General features: G+C 37.4%; 1 protein-coding gene across 3 annotated transcripts in view; it reads left to right on the top strand.

Annotated features, from left to right (window-relative positions):
- FRMPD4 (FERM and PDZ domain containing 4) overlaps positions 1-15,518 on the top strand; it is a 308,067-nt gene extending 292,549 nt beyond the window's left edge. Inside the window, exons 10-17 of one of the 3 annotated variants that reach the window (XM_068682985.1) lie at positions 279-415; positions 1,582-1,708; positions 5,175-5,264; positions 5,837-6,019; positions 9,359-9,497; positions 10,082-11,143; positions 11,465-12,736; positions 13,996-15,518. In XM_068682985.1, the coding sequence (XP_068539086.1) occupies positions 279-415; positions 1,582-1,708; positions 5,175-5,264; positions 5,837-6,019; positions 9,359-9,497; positions 10,082-11,143; positions 11,465-12,736; positions 13,996-15,341 (4,356 nt within the window). In that variant the 3' untranslated portion in view covers positions 15,342-15,518. Of the gene's footprint in view, positions 1-278; positions 416-1,581; positions 1,709-5,174; positions 5,265-5,836; positions 6,020-9,358; positions 9,498-10,081; positions 11,144-11,464; positions 12,737-13,990 lie in introns of all 3 variants that reach the window. The other 2 variants (XM_068682990.1, XM_068682999.1) reach the window with 2 other exon arrangements.
- Positions 15,519-16,481: the final 963 nt, after the last annotated feature.

Here is a 16,481-nt window from a genome sequence, read left to right on the forward strand (position 1 = left end):
AGAGCTTAGATCAAAATGTTCATGCCTTCTGCTCTTTGGCAGAAGTCCTTGTGTTCTCCAGAAGTACCCGTATCCTGGTGAGCATCTGACATCTCTGAGAGCAGCAGTTCTGTTTTCAACATGGTCCTGTTTCTGGGTTCAGGGTTACTCTTCACACAATGGTCATTTAAAAAAAATATATGTATATATATGTAAGATATATATATATATATATATATATATATAATTTTAGTAAAGGATTTTTGAACTTGAAACTCCCTCTACTGGTTCTTTGGCAGAGCTGTAATGATGTGGTTCAGGAAAGATTTGGACCAGAACTGAAATACGACATTGCCCTGCGGTTGGCTGCACTACAAATGTATATTGCAACTGTGACCACCAAGCAAACTCAGAAAATCTCCCTCAAATACATAGAGTAAGTTGAGGATTCAGTGTGTTCTTTAAAAGTGAAAGACTTGGATAAGCTTATATATTCTTTAAGGTTAGTTCTTTAATATGCCTATACGTGTGCATCAATTTTAGTTTCATTATTTGTGACCTGAAATTTATTGAGGTGAACTAAGAGCTGTAAGTATGGATAATACATTTACCTTTGGGTCACATGGTTTGGCATGTGAAATAGGCTAGAAATGTAAATAAGATTAATTCTCTTGGCTTTCAGTGATCAGATCTAAGTCTATATATCCTAAATCCTAGGGTTTTAGTAGAGATGATTGTAATAAGATTCAGTTGATTTCTTGGTTCAGAATACCATAGGGTCTAGGATTTCTTTTTAAAGATTTCTTAGATACAGAAGAATCTAGTAAGCACCTGTTTTATGTTGTCCGTATGATTTTCTAGGAGATGTTAGACAACATATACATGTATATGTAACTGCAGAAAATTAAAAATCCAAAATGCAGCAATGTGTATATCTGCTAGGATAAAATATAAAACAAGCAAAGAAAAAAAAAAAAAACAAAACAAACAAACAAACAAACAAAAAAAAAAAAAAACAAAAAGAAACACAGCTTTTTCTATGTTGTTATATTTTATCCTAATCAACAACAAGAAAAAAATTAATATGAGTGAAGAGTCAATCTTCTGTCAAAAAGGGTGCATTAAGAAGAAAAGTACTTTGGGTAAAAGGAGAGGAACAGGTTGTCAGGTTGGCAAAGTTAAGACAACAATCATTGGCTGGTTTGCAAGTCCTAAAAAAATTAGAAAATAAAATTTAATTTGACATTATGTTGCTAAATCTTCTGCAAATTTAATTCTATATTGGTGCTTGTCTGTGTAATTAGATGGGGATTAACAAGCCTAAATTTTAAACATACACACTTTAAACTTCTTTTCTGTGTAGTATGTTGGAAGAGATAGAAGAAATGATTGAATATAGTTTTAAAGCATCTTCTTCATTAGTTTGAATATAGAAAATAGTTCTTCATATAGTTCGAATATATAAAATGATGCGTTATTGCAAAACTCTGCACTTTATCAACTTTTTCTCAGTTTGTAGGAGTTCATTCACTTGGCATCATAGTCACCAGTCTAAATAATCGTCACAGGAATGTGAAATTAAATATATGCCTTTTATTGCAGAAAAGAATGGGGATTAGAGACTTTTCTTCCATCTGCTGTGCTGCAAAGCATGAAAGAAAAGAACATAAAGAAAGCACTTTCGCACCTTGTCAAAGCAAATCAAAACGTAGTTCCTCCGGGTAAAAAGGTATTACATTTGCATCTTAATAGAAAATATGTTTTAAAGAACAGAAAGGGTGGCATGCATGGGAAACATTTTAAATTAATTCTTTGGAGAAATACCTAGCCATTATATTTTCAGAGAATATAGGCAATTTAACTTTTGGTGATAAGTACAACATAGCCAATAACAATTAAAATAATTAATTATATCCCAACTGAACTATCTTCTTAACTTGTGAATGCCAGAAAGGTAGTTATTAGTATTTCAGGTGTTATAAAGATACATATTTTTTAATTCGTTTAGTGCTTCATATTAATGGCAGACTTGTTAGAAAGTTATTGTTTCCTCTCTGATACTCTGATCTGAACTATATTAACCTATAGGCTTGATGTAAATGCTGTTTTTTGGGATTGTTTTCCATTAAGCTGTACATAGAGACATTTCACTGCCTAAGGCCTAATTGGATAGATAATGTTCCTTATAGTAACTGATCCTCCTTGTTATTGTAAAATGTTTTTCTTATAATTAAGCTTTCAGTTCAGATAGAAAGAAATGTAGAAGACAGTGTCTCTGAGAAATGCACACAGCATTGTTGTATGCATACAGTTGTGTCTGGTTTTAGACACCGTAATGAATTTGTGGGTTTTTTTTTGTTTGTTTGCTCTTTTTTTTTCGTTTGTTTTTGTTTGTTTTATGTAAGTCATCTAGTCTCTCTGCATAGTCAACAGAGAGAAATAGGCACTTCTAGGGAACAATTCAGCCCATCCCATATTACATGTAGGTGCCAAAAATAGGTCAGATGACTTGTCCTGGAAATACCTATTTCTCTCCATTGAAAATAAACAGAACCTAAGAGTGAGTAGCTGAGACATAAAATTAGCTGAATCCTGGTTCATGATACTTTTTTTTCCGAATGGGAAAAGCCCAAAACTAAGGTGCCTGAGCTAAGGTTTATTGGGATCAGCAGAAATCCTGCTTGGAGGAGGTGAGTTTCAGGTCATGTCATGATTATGAATGTAGATCTGTGTGTTTGACCTGGAATGCTCAGGAAGAGGGGACACATTTTTGACTGAAGTATTGCTTGTCACCAGAAGTGCTGAAGCTAAGCCTGAATAATGCCAATTACTTACTATTTATCATAGTAGTGTAACTTTGGTTTTATTTTTGGAAGCTATCACTGCTGAAGAAATCATAGGTGATGACAGGAGTATTCAGTATCGATTCTTGGTTAGAACACAGGTTGCAACAATGTCTTTCTGCAGTGACTTTGTTAAGGTGTCATGCTCAGTGGATGAGGAAAGGATGTGGATGTGATCTACCTGCACTTCAGCAAGGTTTTTGACACTGTTTCCCAGAGCATTCTCCTGCAGAAACTGGCTGCTCGTGGCTTGGACAGCTGTACAGGTTTTAGGTTAAAAACTGGCTGGGTGGCTGGGTCCAAAGAGTTGTGGTGAATGGAGTTAAATCCAGCTGGAGGCCGTCACGAGTGGTGTCCCCCAGGGTTCAGTAGTGGGGACAGTTCTCTTCAATATCTTCATCAATGATCTTGACAAGGGTATCACGTGCACCCTCAGTAAGTTTGCAGATGACACCAAGTTAGGTGTGAGTATTGATGTTCTTGAGGGTAGTAAGGCTCTGCAAAGGGATCTGGATAGGCTGGACTGATGGGCCAAGGTCAGCTCTATGAAGTTAACAAGGTTAAGTACCAGGTTCTCCACCTGGGGCACAAAAAACCCCAATCAGCGCTACAGACTCGGGGAAGAGTGGCTGGAAAGCTGCCCAGCAAAAAGAGACTTGGGGATATTGGTCAGTATCTGGCTGGTTATGAGCCAACAGTGTGCTCAGGTGGCCAAGAGGGCCAACAGGATCCTGGCTTGTATCAGAAATAGTGTGGCCAGCAGAAGTAGGGAAGTGCCTGTCCCTCTCTACTCAGCTCTGATGAGGCTGCATGTCAACTACTGCACTCAGTGTTGGGCACCTTACTAAAAGAAGGACATCTAGGTGCTGGAGCATGTCCAAAGAAGGGCAATGAAGCTCGGGAAGGGTCTAAAGAACAAGTCTTACAAGGAGTGTCTGAGGTGAGGTTTAGGTTGGTTATTAGGACAAATATCTTCACTGAAAGGGTTGTGAAATATTGGAACAGGTTTCCCAGGTGAGTAGTTGACTCACCATCCCTGGAGGTCTTCAAAAAACGTGTAGATGTAGAGCTTAGGGACGTGTTTTAATGGTGTACTTGGCAGTGCTAGGTTAAAGGTTGGACTATACAATGTTAGAGGTCTTTTCCAACCTAAATGATTCTGTGATTCCATGATTTTTCCTTTATTCTTTGTGATTTGAGCTTTGGAAACTCATTGCATGCCCGCCTGCTTTTTTACCAGGCAGTCATCAGAAGCAAAGCATCAGAGCTCATCATCACCTTCTGTCTCACCTGTAGGTACTAAGCCAGGACAACCCTCTGGAGCTTGTATCCCTTCCTGTGAAGGGAAGACTGTCACTCTTAGGATCCTTCCTTTTTTATAAGTCCTGTGTATTTCTCTATGCAACTTAACACCTGCTTAAAGGAAGGGGATTTCATTCTCTCTCGGCTCTCTGCTTTGGATTCATTTCTTCCTTAGAATCTAGGAAAACGTTAGTTTAGGGGCTCTTAAAATGCTGTTCAAGATCAAGTAAGTATTTGAAATAGAAATCTAGTGGCTGAAGAGAGAATAGTAAATGAGATGAGCTCGATAAAGTCCACACTGAAATATTTACACAAGGGAGTTGTAAGTTCTGGCTCCAGATTGTTTGGGTGAAATGAACTGTTTCTTGGTTCTGTTCAATCTCATAAAATATATCCAAGCTTGATGTTTTTAAGTAGGTATTTTAAGGTAGGAGGAAAAGGAGATAAATTATGGATTGGGTTGCATGATAGAATTGTATGTATTTATGTACTGTATTTGGCTTCTAGATTTATTCCCTACTAAATATAGTAGAGGAATTTAATTTAAAAAAAAAAAAACAGGAATTGCCGCAATGAGACAGAATAATATGCCATATGCTGCAAGTACCTTGCAAAATGTAATGCACATAGCTGACAAAACTAAATTCTTTGTTCTCTTTCTCTGTATTGGTCCATAAATGTTTAAGAACTGATGGTGATTATGAATTGAAAGCTGTTGACTATCCTTGAAATCCCTCAATGAACAGATGTCTAATTTGACTAGTTTAACATTTTCCCTTCATTGGAACAGTTACCATGTTCTTGCAGTGCCCTGATAAAGCCCATACCCAAATTCTCAGTGCATTTGACTAAACAAGCACAATCTGAATTTTAAGAATGAAACTGTTTCTCCTCATCTGAAAGTCTGATGATTTGGTTTCAGACTCTGATGAGCTCTTATTGCAATCCATTTTCTTTACACCACATGAATACCTTCTATTTTTTTTTAAATAAAATTAGTAATGTGTTGATTCCTACCAATATATCTTACCGCTGTTTCTCTTTCTTCAGCTATCTGCTCTGCAAGCCAAGGTGCACTATCTAAAGTTCCTCAGTGATCTACGGTTATATGGAGGGCGTGTTTTCAAGGCAACACTAGTGGTAATAATTCTCTTGAAAAAGTTTCTCTTTTCTTGATGGTTTTATCCAAGTGTCTCTTTGCAAAAACTGGACTGTAACATTTTCTGTAGAAGTTTAAGTTCTATTCATACACTTAAAAAAAAAATAGTTGTAAAATTGAACCAAATCACTTTTAGTTTCTTTTCATCTTGAAAATAACATGCCTAGTGTAATTTGAATACTTACTGAGGGTTTAGAGATAGGTAGCATCTATTTGGCAAATAGTGCCATGCAATTAACTGAAGAATACTTAAATTATTACTCTGAAAAACTCTTGATGAAAATACTTTTTTTTAAAGGAAGCATCCATCCATCCATCTGTCCACCCACCTATCCATCTAAAAACTGCAGTACAGCCAATATCCATGATCAAATTCCTTTACTTTTTGTAATTAATTATCGAACTACTATGCTCTTCTATATTTCACCTTCTCAGAAAAATGTGATAATCTTTAATCATGCAGATGAAGCTTCATGGAGATGAAAGGAGGCAGTTACTATGTAGTGTTTCTCATGGTCTTTACTTTTTTTTTCTTCCCCTTTTTATGCTAAAGCAGGGAGAAAAGCGTTCAGAAGTGACTTTGTTAGTAGGGCCACGGTATGGCATCAGTCATGTGATAAACACCAAAACAAACCTGGTGGCTCTTCTGGCAGACTTCAGCCATGTGAACAGGATTGAGATGTTTACAGAAGACGAAAGCAGTGTTAGAGTTGAGCTGCATGTCTTAGATGTAAAAGTAAGTGTTGTTTTTTTTTTTTTTTGATCTGCAATGATTCAATGTCTTTAAATAACGTTTTTGCCTTTTTGTTTAAATATTTGATCAAACTATGCTAACCGTTCCAAATGTTTTCATGACAATGATATGTTGGAAGTGCATTTTTAGCTCTGGCAATTTGCATTGTTGTTGTGTCCATTGATTTCCATGGTGACAAGAGGTTGGTGATGAAATTGGCCTTCTTTTGAAGTTCCTTGAGCTCCTATAAGCCACTTTTGGTATAATAACAATGTTATTACTGTTAGAAAATTGCCGGTTCTGTCAGATCAATGTCTCAAGTAGCCCAGTGTTTTATCTGCAAAGGACACTGCAAGTAACCATATAGTTGTTACCAGTGAAATAACCTGTTAAAAGGCTTTTTTTTTTTTTTTTTTTCTTACACCTCATAATACCAGTTAAGTGCCTTGTCCCATATCATGTATTATTGTATGCTCTTCTACCTATAGCAATTTAGTTTCTCTTTTATCCTGCTTAACACTTAGCATCAGTGGCATCTGGGGAGCAAGCTTTATACATTATATTATCCTGGTTCTTCATGTTGTGTTTCCTATCAGATTTTAAAGTGAAAGGCTTCAGAGACTGTCTAGGACATTAATCAGGACAATCAGAGATTAAAGAAAGAGTTCTCATTATACTTGAAACTTAAATATACTATTAAAATAAATGGAGCCTAACAGTTCTTGTTGCTTACACAGATGTACATTAAAAATAAATAAACAACAACAAAACATACACAAGGGATATTTTACTAAATTTTTGCTTTGAATGCTTTAGGCTTATTGACCTGAAAGTGTTTTCTTGTATTTAAGTTAATGAAAAAAACATTGCTGTAACTTAATCTAGGTGCCCTTTGACAACAACATCACAAAAAATGTACAGGTCGGTGAATACAGCATTTTAGCAATCTGAGCATCTCAGTCTACTTTACTTGTATTCCTGTGCTAAACTTGTAGCCCTCTTGTGAGAAAGTTGTTATCCTCTTTTTTCTGATGGAGAAAGTGATCCAGAAATCAATTACTTCCCATCTACTTGAATGTAAAATGCAGCACTGTACATGTATGCTGTGATATTTTATATTGCCATGATCTTATGTTGTTTTGTGTTATAATACTGTTACTGCCTTACTGCAAATCATGTATGTCCCTATCTGCTTGCCTTTCAACACATTCAGTCTTAAATACAGATAGCCTAGCATTAAAATTACAGAGCTAGAAGGCTGTGGATTGAATTTAACAAAACAAAACAAACAAACAAACAACAACAACAACAAAACTTTTATGTGGGGCACAAGTATGGACTGTTAGAGTTTCTTTTGGAGATGTGGGCAAACACAGGCATACCGTAAGGTAGCAGGTTCCTATATGTAGATTCTGAATATGCCAATAAGTGCCACTTTTGTAAAGAATGAATAAGAAGCCTGTTTTCTTCTTTTATTTTTGGTTCTTTTTGATATCTTCGCAAACATAAATCACTTGGGAGATGCAGCCAGTAAGATTTAGCTGTCACGAGACTGTTCATCAGATTAACAGTAGTTCACCGCACTGTTTTCAGCAATCTGAGACTTCTTTGGAAATTATCCATTTCTGTCTATCATCTCAGAAAAATTGAACGTCAACATGGCATTTCAATGCTATTTTTTATTTGTGACTCAAAAGAAAAAAGATTAAGTACTTCACTGTAGAATTAATAATTTATAATTAATTTTATATCTCTGAATCCTTTAGAAAGAAGCATGTGTTGAGTAGAACCTCAAACTGAGGATGAATATTTTATACATAGCATGAAATACTTTAAAGAAAAAAAGTGCGTAGACTTCTACATGTTGCCGAAAACTGTTCATACAACAGTTTTGAGTTTGGTAGTAATCTATGAGCATAAATTATGTTTTGGACACAATTTCCACCACAATCACTTGCCTTCAGGTCGCAAATGTCCACATGGCTATAAGTCACTATAAACTATGTGAATGACCAGATAGGTTGTCTATGGTGTAAATTTTGTCTATGCATCGTGGTAAGAACTTGTTGGTTTTTTTTTCCTCTTTGGGAGTTCTAGAGGCTAGCCACCTTAAAATGAATTTGAGAAGAGCAGCTTTTGCTGTTATAAGCTACAGAGACATGAACAAAAGTTTTAGGCAAAGGAATTTATATAGTGTGGCAAAGGAAAAGGAAATAAAAGAAAGTGTGTTTCACATGGATTTCTTACATTCAATGCTCTCTAGCCTGCAAGACAGCTTTTCAGAACTATGGCATTTTTTCTGTTAAGTCTAACTGTTCTCTTTAAAGGCTTTGAGTTTGGTTTCTGTGCTGAATTCTCTTCTGAGGATCTCTCTCTGTTCTCTGTTTCTGTTTGTCTATTCATTTTTTCATCACATGTCTTTTAAGCAATGCCAGGCCACAAATACTGAAATCTTTTAAGTTCTCATTTTAATATTCCCTGCTGCTGCTGTGTAATGATAGCTTTATCCTCACTGCTGTATTTTTTCAACCTGAACTTTTTCTATCTCTGTTTGCTTCCTATTTTACTTCTTTACGTGAACTTAGGGCACTTCATTTTCTGGCAAGCTGCAGTGATTCCCATACTACTGTAATACTCCAGCACCAAATGTCCCAGAGTTTTAGCCCTTGGCAGTTTCAGAGTAGCAGTAAACAGTGCTTAGGAGAAAAAAATACATATCTATGCAAGAGAAAGATGGAGCAAGAGTCTTTACGTAATTAGCTTCTTTCAGAAAGAGACCTAAATCAACCCTTATAAATGCCTGGTTGGACTTTTTATTCCAACTCTAATCTTTTGTAAATCACAGAATTCTTGAGGTAGAAAAGGACTTCTGGACCTCATGCGGTCCAAGCCCCCTGCCAAGCCACCTAGAGAAGGTTGCCTAGGACCACATCCAGGCAGCTTCTGAATGTCTCCTGCAACATGTGCCAGTGCTCGGTCACCCGCACAGCACAGAAGTGCGTGCTGCCTGATGTTCAGAGGGAACCTCCTGTATTTCAGTTTGTGCCCAATGCCTCTTCTGTTAACCCTGGGCATCACTGAAAAGAGCCAGGCTTTTTCCTCCCTGCACCCTCCTTTCAGTTATTTATATATTTTAATAAGATGAAAATGTTTGAGATGAAAACCCCCTGAAAATGTTTGATATTGTTTGATGTTGGTAGTGAGGAAAATAAGTTCTCATGTGTATTTTTCAGTGTGGCATTTCTGATGTAATTCCTTTTGATTCCATGTAGTAGTATTGTCAGCAGGTAAACAAATAGAGAAGTAACAGCCTTAACGAAGACTTGGTTGTATTCTTCTTAGCCTATTACTCTACTGATGGAGTCATCAGATGCAATGAATCTTGCTTGCCTAACAGCTGGGTACTATAGACTGCTGGTCGACTCAAGGCGTTCAATATTCAACATGGCCAACAAGAAAAATACAGGGAGCAGAGAAACAGGTATTCATTGCACAATACGTTATTGATGGTCACAGGTGTAAAGCAGAAGCCAGCTTAAGCCCCAGTGCATCTCCAGATAATACAAGGCTGTGTCAAATGAGATTTTATTGCTGGCTTAGACTTGGCTCTACGATACACCAATTCAGCTTTATAATGTTCTGATATTCAGCCTTTGATAGCTTGAATTTCTTTCATAACTGTATTGAAACAGATGCATGTTCCCTATGAGTGTTATTACATTATACGCATGTATCTTGTATAAGAATACATATGGTGTTGTGGAAACCAGCTGGGAATTTGATTTGCTTTTACTATTTCTGGAATAGCATTTGTACCTAGCTGTGGTTTGGTTTTGCACTAAAGTACAAAAGTGTCAGTTAAACTTTAGGTCATTAAATCAACAGCTATTTAATTTAGAGCAGAGGTAAGCTTGAACATGCTTTTCTGAAGCATTTGATAAAACAGCTGTCCTATTCAGAGGGTTCATTGCTTAATATTAACAAGATATTGTTTAAAAATTTGCTTGAACTTGTGATTGTATGAATCTGTGGTTTCATGTTTCTTTTTATTTCCCTGTGCTACAGGAATTGAAAATAGAGGGAAGCATAGTCTCCTTGCTTCTGAGTGGAGTTGTGTACCAAAAACTACCACTTTCCTGGCTGAAGGAGATCAAGAGACTCAAATGTCCTTTGCTGATCCTAAACAGAAGACTGTAGATGTTCCTGAAAGTCTGTTATGTCAAAAAGAGCACAGACATCTGTACATAGAAAATACCTATAATTCAGGTGGATTTGATCAGCATCTGGCCAAGCAAAGTGACCCCACTGAAGCAGAAGAAAGCAGAAATTTTAATCAGTCTTCACTGCTGTCACTCTCAGGTTTGGAATCTAGTAAGAAAGCACAGGATTCTCCCAGGGGAGCAAAAGTTTCCTTTATATTTGGAGATCACAACTTGGATGGTATCAATCCTCAGACTCTTGGCTATGAAAGACTTATGGATGAAAGTCCAGAAGTACTAGAAAAACAAAGAGCCATTTATATTAGTAATGCCAATGACATTAAAGGTCTGGAGTTATCACCAGATGCTGAAAGCATTCAGTTTGCTACAAATTCTGTTTACGCAACCATAAATGATGGTAAAATTTTTGGAGCTGCGGAGGGAATAGAAGAGCCTTTGCTGCATGATATTTGTTATGCAGAAAACACAGATGATGCTGAAGATGAAGACGAAGTAAGCTGTGAAGAAGACATTATGGTAGGAGAAATCGATAGGCCTGCTCTTCTCAGCCTTTCTGGTTCTAGTGATGACATTATTGATTTGACTTCACTTCCACCTCCAGAAGGTGATGATAATGAAGATGATTTCCTATTGCATACCTTAAACATGGCCATTGCTGCTCCTCCACCTGGCTTCAGGGACAGTTCAGATGAGGAAGACTCTCAGAATCAAGCAACACAGCCTAGAGACGACAAGGAGCAAGCCAGTAATCTAGGCAGTGATGATATTCCAGTGTCGCTTATCGATGCTGTCCCTACTAATACAGAGGGCAAGTGTGAAAAGGGGCTAGATGATGCTGTAGTCTCTACACTTCAAGCACTAGAAGCTTTGGCTGCTTCAGAGGAACAGCAGACGAATGACAACTCAGGTTCTTTCACCATAGTTACATTTATTCATTGAAAATCATTCCATCTCATCCATTTAACTTTGGAAATACTCCATTTTGTGAGGGGGTTTTGTTTTTTGTTGTTTTGCTTTTTTTTTTGCCATCATTTTCCATACATCATATTCCATATTATGTAATGGAACTACTGTTATGTTGTTAAGCTACCTGTCCCGGGAACTGTGCAATAAAGTCAGATTATTCTTACAAAAGATATTTTTGTCTCTAACACACACCTTTGCTTGTCGCTTGTCCAGGTGCTTCAGCTGCTGTCATTGATTGACTCTCATTTTTTGTGGCTTGCAGGTGTAGCTATCTTGCGAGCATATAGCCCTGAGTCATCTTCAGATTCTGGCAATGAAACAAATTCCTCTGAAATGACTGAAAGTTCTGAATTAGCTGCAGCGCAGAAACAGACAGAAAACACTGCACGCATGTTTTTGACCACAAGTGAAGGCTATCAACCCCTTGTGGAAGAGCAGACTGAATTTCCCATTGCTAAAAGTCAGGCTGGAGTGCCAGGCATGAAATCCTCTCAGCCTTTGTCTGGTCGTCAGGCTGCGGAGCTACAGTCAAAAGTTGTGCCTTCAAAGCAAATTCTTCATTCAGATAACATGGAAATGGAGCCAGAGACCATGGAAACAAAATCTGTCACTGATTATTTTAGCAAATTGCACATGGGATCCTTGGTATATTCTTGCACTAGTAAAAGGAAAAATAAGATGACAGACAGTGAAGTGAAAGCACCTTCTGATGGCAATGCTACTGTGAAAAAGCAACAGGGAACTAAAAAAGCAGAGGCTGATGAAGACCTAAAAGCTAAATTTGGAACTCTTTCAGCAAGAGACAGTCAACGCCTAAGCACTTTTAATGTGGAGAGAACTGCCTTTCGCCAAAGATGGTATGCTGCTGATGATGGGGCAGCAGATAAGCCAAGCCCAGAAACAGTGAACGGGAAGACATTTCCAAGAGTTCCTGTCCTTGGAAAAACAGAAACTGACTGTAAGGATGAAGTAGATCCTGAGGCGGATCAGGATGATACCTCAGGGCTTGGCCAAGGTGAAAACTTTTTGTCAGATATGACTCCTGTGTCTTCAGCCAAAGACCTAAACGATGCAGAAGATACCGATTTATCTGCAGATGACCATCCTTCAAAGCTTCCAGAAGCTGAGCAGAGTGTGGCTAGACTTTGTGAATATCACTTGGCTAAGCGCATGTCATCTTTGCAAAGTGAAGGCCATTTCTCACTGCAAAGCTCTCAGTGCTCTTCAGTGGATGCAGGATGCAGCACGGGCAGTAGCACATGTGCTACCCCTGTTGAATCTCCTCTTTGTACCTCTGATGTTAAGCACATTATCTCTGACCCATCAATGAAGAGCATTGCCTATATTCCAGCAGATGAAAGAGCTGCCATTCTTCCAAACCATGGAACAACATACAAAGACCTGCATCAGCAGCCAGAAGCTGTGTGTCACAGGATGACGGTGCCTGTTGTGCATTCGGCAATTAATGCTGAACCACTGTTTGGCACTTTGAGAGAAGGATGTCATCGGATCCCCAAGATAAAAGAAACTACAGGTACATCAGTAATAAAGTGTTTCCTGTGTTTGTTTTTAAAGTTGCATGTTAAGGTTGAAGGTTAGGTGTGAAGTTTGCATTCTCTTTACCTGAAACTACATCATAATCTGCGGCAGGCGGTGGGATTAGACCTTGGTGTATATATTCATTTTACTTTTATGTACTGAGATGTTCTTGGGAGCTGCTTACAAAGATTCTTTTTTTTCTGGAAGATCTCTCATTACAGTTTAAATAAAAAAAAAAGTCTCCTGTGTTTTAGATCTAATATTTGGGGGACATTGATAGAGAAGCCTAGGGGAGAAAGTAATCTTTGGAAGCCTCTCCAAAGTCCATAGTCATTTGAGTTCCAGGATTCTTTCTAGATCGTAAGATGACTTCAGAAGATATATTAATGTTGGAGAGAAAAAAAAATGTGCTTCATTTATTATATATTTTATGCTATTTTAGCAGATTGTCAAAAACATGCCAGTATGAGTAAAAAGTTCTAAATGTAAAGGTGAGAAAATGTCACTATATTATTAAGCATGTTTTTACTTCACCATCTGATAGTAGGTGTTTCGTTTAAGAATAATTTACATATAGAATCATTACCACATTTTGAAGTTCCAGTTTCAAGTGACTTTATGAACTTACTGTTCAAAAAAATACATAGTTTTTCAGAGAGAGCATTGGAAATCCTTTTGATTGGGTTTTGAATGTTTCATTCATCCTGGGTAGCAACCCGCATGTCCCAGTAGCATGGCAATGCATGGAAATCTGAAAGTGGAGTAGACTAGGAGAAGGAATGAGAAAAACAAACAAACAACAACGTAACTAAAACAAAATTACCATGAGTACATCTTTCCATGCTCTCTCAGGCAAAGTTAAAGAAGGTATTTTAATCTGAAAATATTCATCTAATTATTTAATAGCAAACATCCAATCCATATATTGAAGGGGGAGGGGGTATTTAGGAAGTTTTATAGTTGATTTTCTATTACTTTCTTTCAATGCGTTCTGTAGTGGAACAAACAGTTTATTATTCATAAGTTATAATTTGTTGATAGATTTTAAAAAGCATCATAGTGAAACACAAAAGACATGAGGAGCTAGCAATTAATTTTTTGTGTGTGTGAAATATTTTGAGGAATGGAGACCACTGGAAAATACTAAGAATCCATTTTCCTGCAGAGTTAAAGATATATAAAAGTTTTAGTCTGTGAATATTGTCAGGGTGATGCTTAATTCTTCTGTCTGCTCTTCTACTACCCCTAGTGTAGCTTTCACAGAGCCTGAAAAGGGAAGACAAGGAGGCATGCCTACAGCTTTTCCTAGACAGCCTCTAGCTGACTCCATCATGCTATCATCCATGCTATCAGAATCAAAGGTGCCAAGTCAAAATCAAGACTCTTGTGACATTCCCAAAGTAAATCAGGCTTGTGGGGCAACAGTTAGTTTACGGCCATATGACATGATAGGAGGAAGCCTCAGGATGCCGCACAACAGGAAAGTGCTGAGACGCAGCAGCAGCATCATTGGAGGATCTGCAGACATTGAGATGCTGTTTGAAAGGAAGGCAGCCGCAGCCAGCTTGAAATGTCTGGACACCACCCCAAGGGATGAATCCAAGTCAGAAAGAAGGGTGGAGCTCTCCCTGGGCAAAAAGCTGTCAAAAAGTTACTCCCAGAGTTGTGTGTATGTCAGCACTGATAGGAAGGACAGTAAGAGGTGTTCAGGCACAGGTGTTAGTCAGAAGGACTCCAAGCAGTGTCGAACATTGCCTTTGCGGAAGCTGGACACCAGTGCCTGGAGGTGTCGTGGCCCCTTTAGCTACTGTTTCCTAAGCAGAGGAAGTGATGATGATGAAGATGATGGAGATGGCCATCAGCTCTCATGTCTCTTTGAACCGCAGAACCCATGCGAGCTAGCAGAACCAGTCAGTCAGTCTTTTTCCAGTGAAAATGAGCAGAAAGTCTTGGAGTCCCCAAAACCTGCTGAGACCCTGCAAAGTGAGGCAGATAACGCACATGAGAAGAGCAGTGCTGACACCCAAGGTGGCCAGATTGATGTGAATCTCAATGATGTGGCCTTTGATGCACGAATTACACGAATAAATGTGATGAAAGAGAAGACGTATGCAATGCCTGATGGATTTATTGCAGCACAAAAGGATGCCAGTGAGCTACTGTCACTGGTCCGAGCAAGTATGGGCAAGAGAGAAGATTTACATCCAGAAACATATGACCTTAAACTTTCTAAGTACAAACAACTGTTATCTATGGAATCGAGACAGTTGGGAAGTGCCTGCAGGAAAATGGCCATGGCTGATAAAAGCCCTGAGGAAATGCTTTTAGCTATGACTTCCAGCTTTCAAGTACTCTGTTGCTTAACAGAAGCCTGCATGCGTTTAGTTAAAGTCATGAACTCTGAAACACAGCAGCAGGAAATTATAGCTAAGATAGATGAGGTTGTAATAAACTACATTTGTCTTCTGAAGGCTGCAGAAGCAGTATCAGGCAAGACCTCCAGTGATCCTAGCATTAAACTCTTGGCTCGACATTCGACTACCATGGCCGCTATTGTAAGCACACTAACACGTTCTCTTAAAATGCTTTTAAACAAATAAAATACAAAAGTCACTTCATAATCTACCTTTGCAAAGCCATACATTAAAAAAAAAAAAAAACTTTTATTTACTGTATGTGTATGAACTAATGTAACAAACTCAGCTCTCTCTGTATATTTTGTTATTTTATATAAAATAAGTATGAGATTTAGAAAAAAAAAAAAAAAAAAGATAAAATACCGAACACTGACAACAGTACTGACCAGATCTGTCCTTTCGTTTATACAAACACAAAAGCCAAAAAAAGCCCTCTCCCCAAGACCGGAAAGACAAACAGAAAAAAGGAAAAAAAAAAAAAAGAAAAAAAAGAAAACCATACAGGAGCAAATTGACATTTGGCTATTTTTCATATAGTCAAATCTATGGTTGTATGAAGTGAACTTTTAAAGCCTGTTATGTCAATGAAGTTGTTTTATGTTTCATCCAAGTTTTCACTTGGAGAATGCTCCATGTTTAGAAATGAGAAATTAAATCATAATGTATATAATACAATATTTAATGTTTTAAAATTATAATTTTTAAGCATTGAAAATAGCAAAAAGACGTTTAAAATCCAAGAGACTATTATAACTTACTAGAGAATATATATATAATAAATGACTCTTTTGTTCATATTGCCTGAATTACCTGATTCTTCTTTTCTAGGAAGTTCTATATTAAAAAAAAAGAAAAAAAAAAGTATTGAAAATACCAACTTTAGAAGGTATCTGATGTATTGAACATTACAGTGTTGCATTTCAGACAGTGAAGGTAACTGTGGAAGACAGACTGAGGACATAGAAACCAGAGTGGTGATGTTCTCTGAAATGAGAATTCGATGCCATACTTATCAGGTCAGAACGTATAGGACGGGTCTGCACATCCCTTTCCCTGGTTAATGAGAGAGAGGACCATCAGGAAATTCCTGTGCTGTTTACTGTTTCATCATATATCTATGGTGCATCTGAACAACATGAACTGCATCTATTTTGTTAAATATTTTATACTTCATATTTTATGATTCTGAATGTTTAACTGTAAATAAGTTAGAAATAAAATGAAGTTTTCAGAATACAATAAATATCTCTGAAATATTTCAAGCCCAAGACAGTTCTTCTCTGAGTGACAACAAAGGCAATTTGTAAATAATCTGTCCCATCT

This window comes from Anas acuta, chromosome 1 (genome assembly GCF_963932015.1).
Source record: "Anas acuta chromosome 1, bAnaAcu1.1, whole genome shotgun sequence".
Classification (NCBI taxonomy): Eukaryota; Metazoa; Chordata; class Aves; order Anseriformes; family Anatidae; genus Anas; species Anas acuta.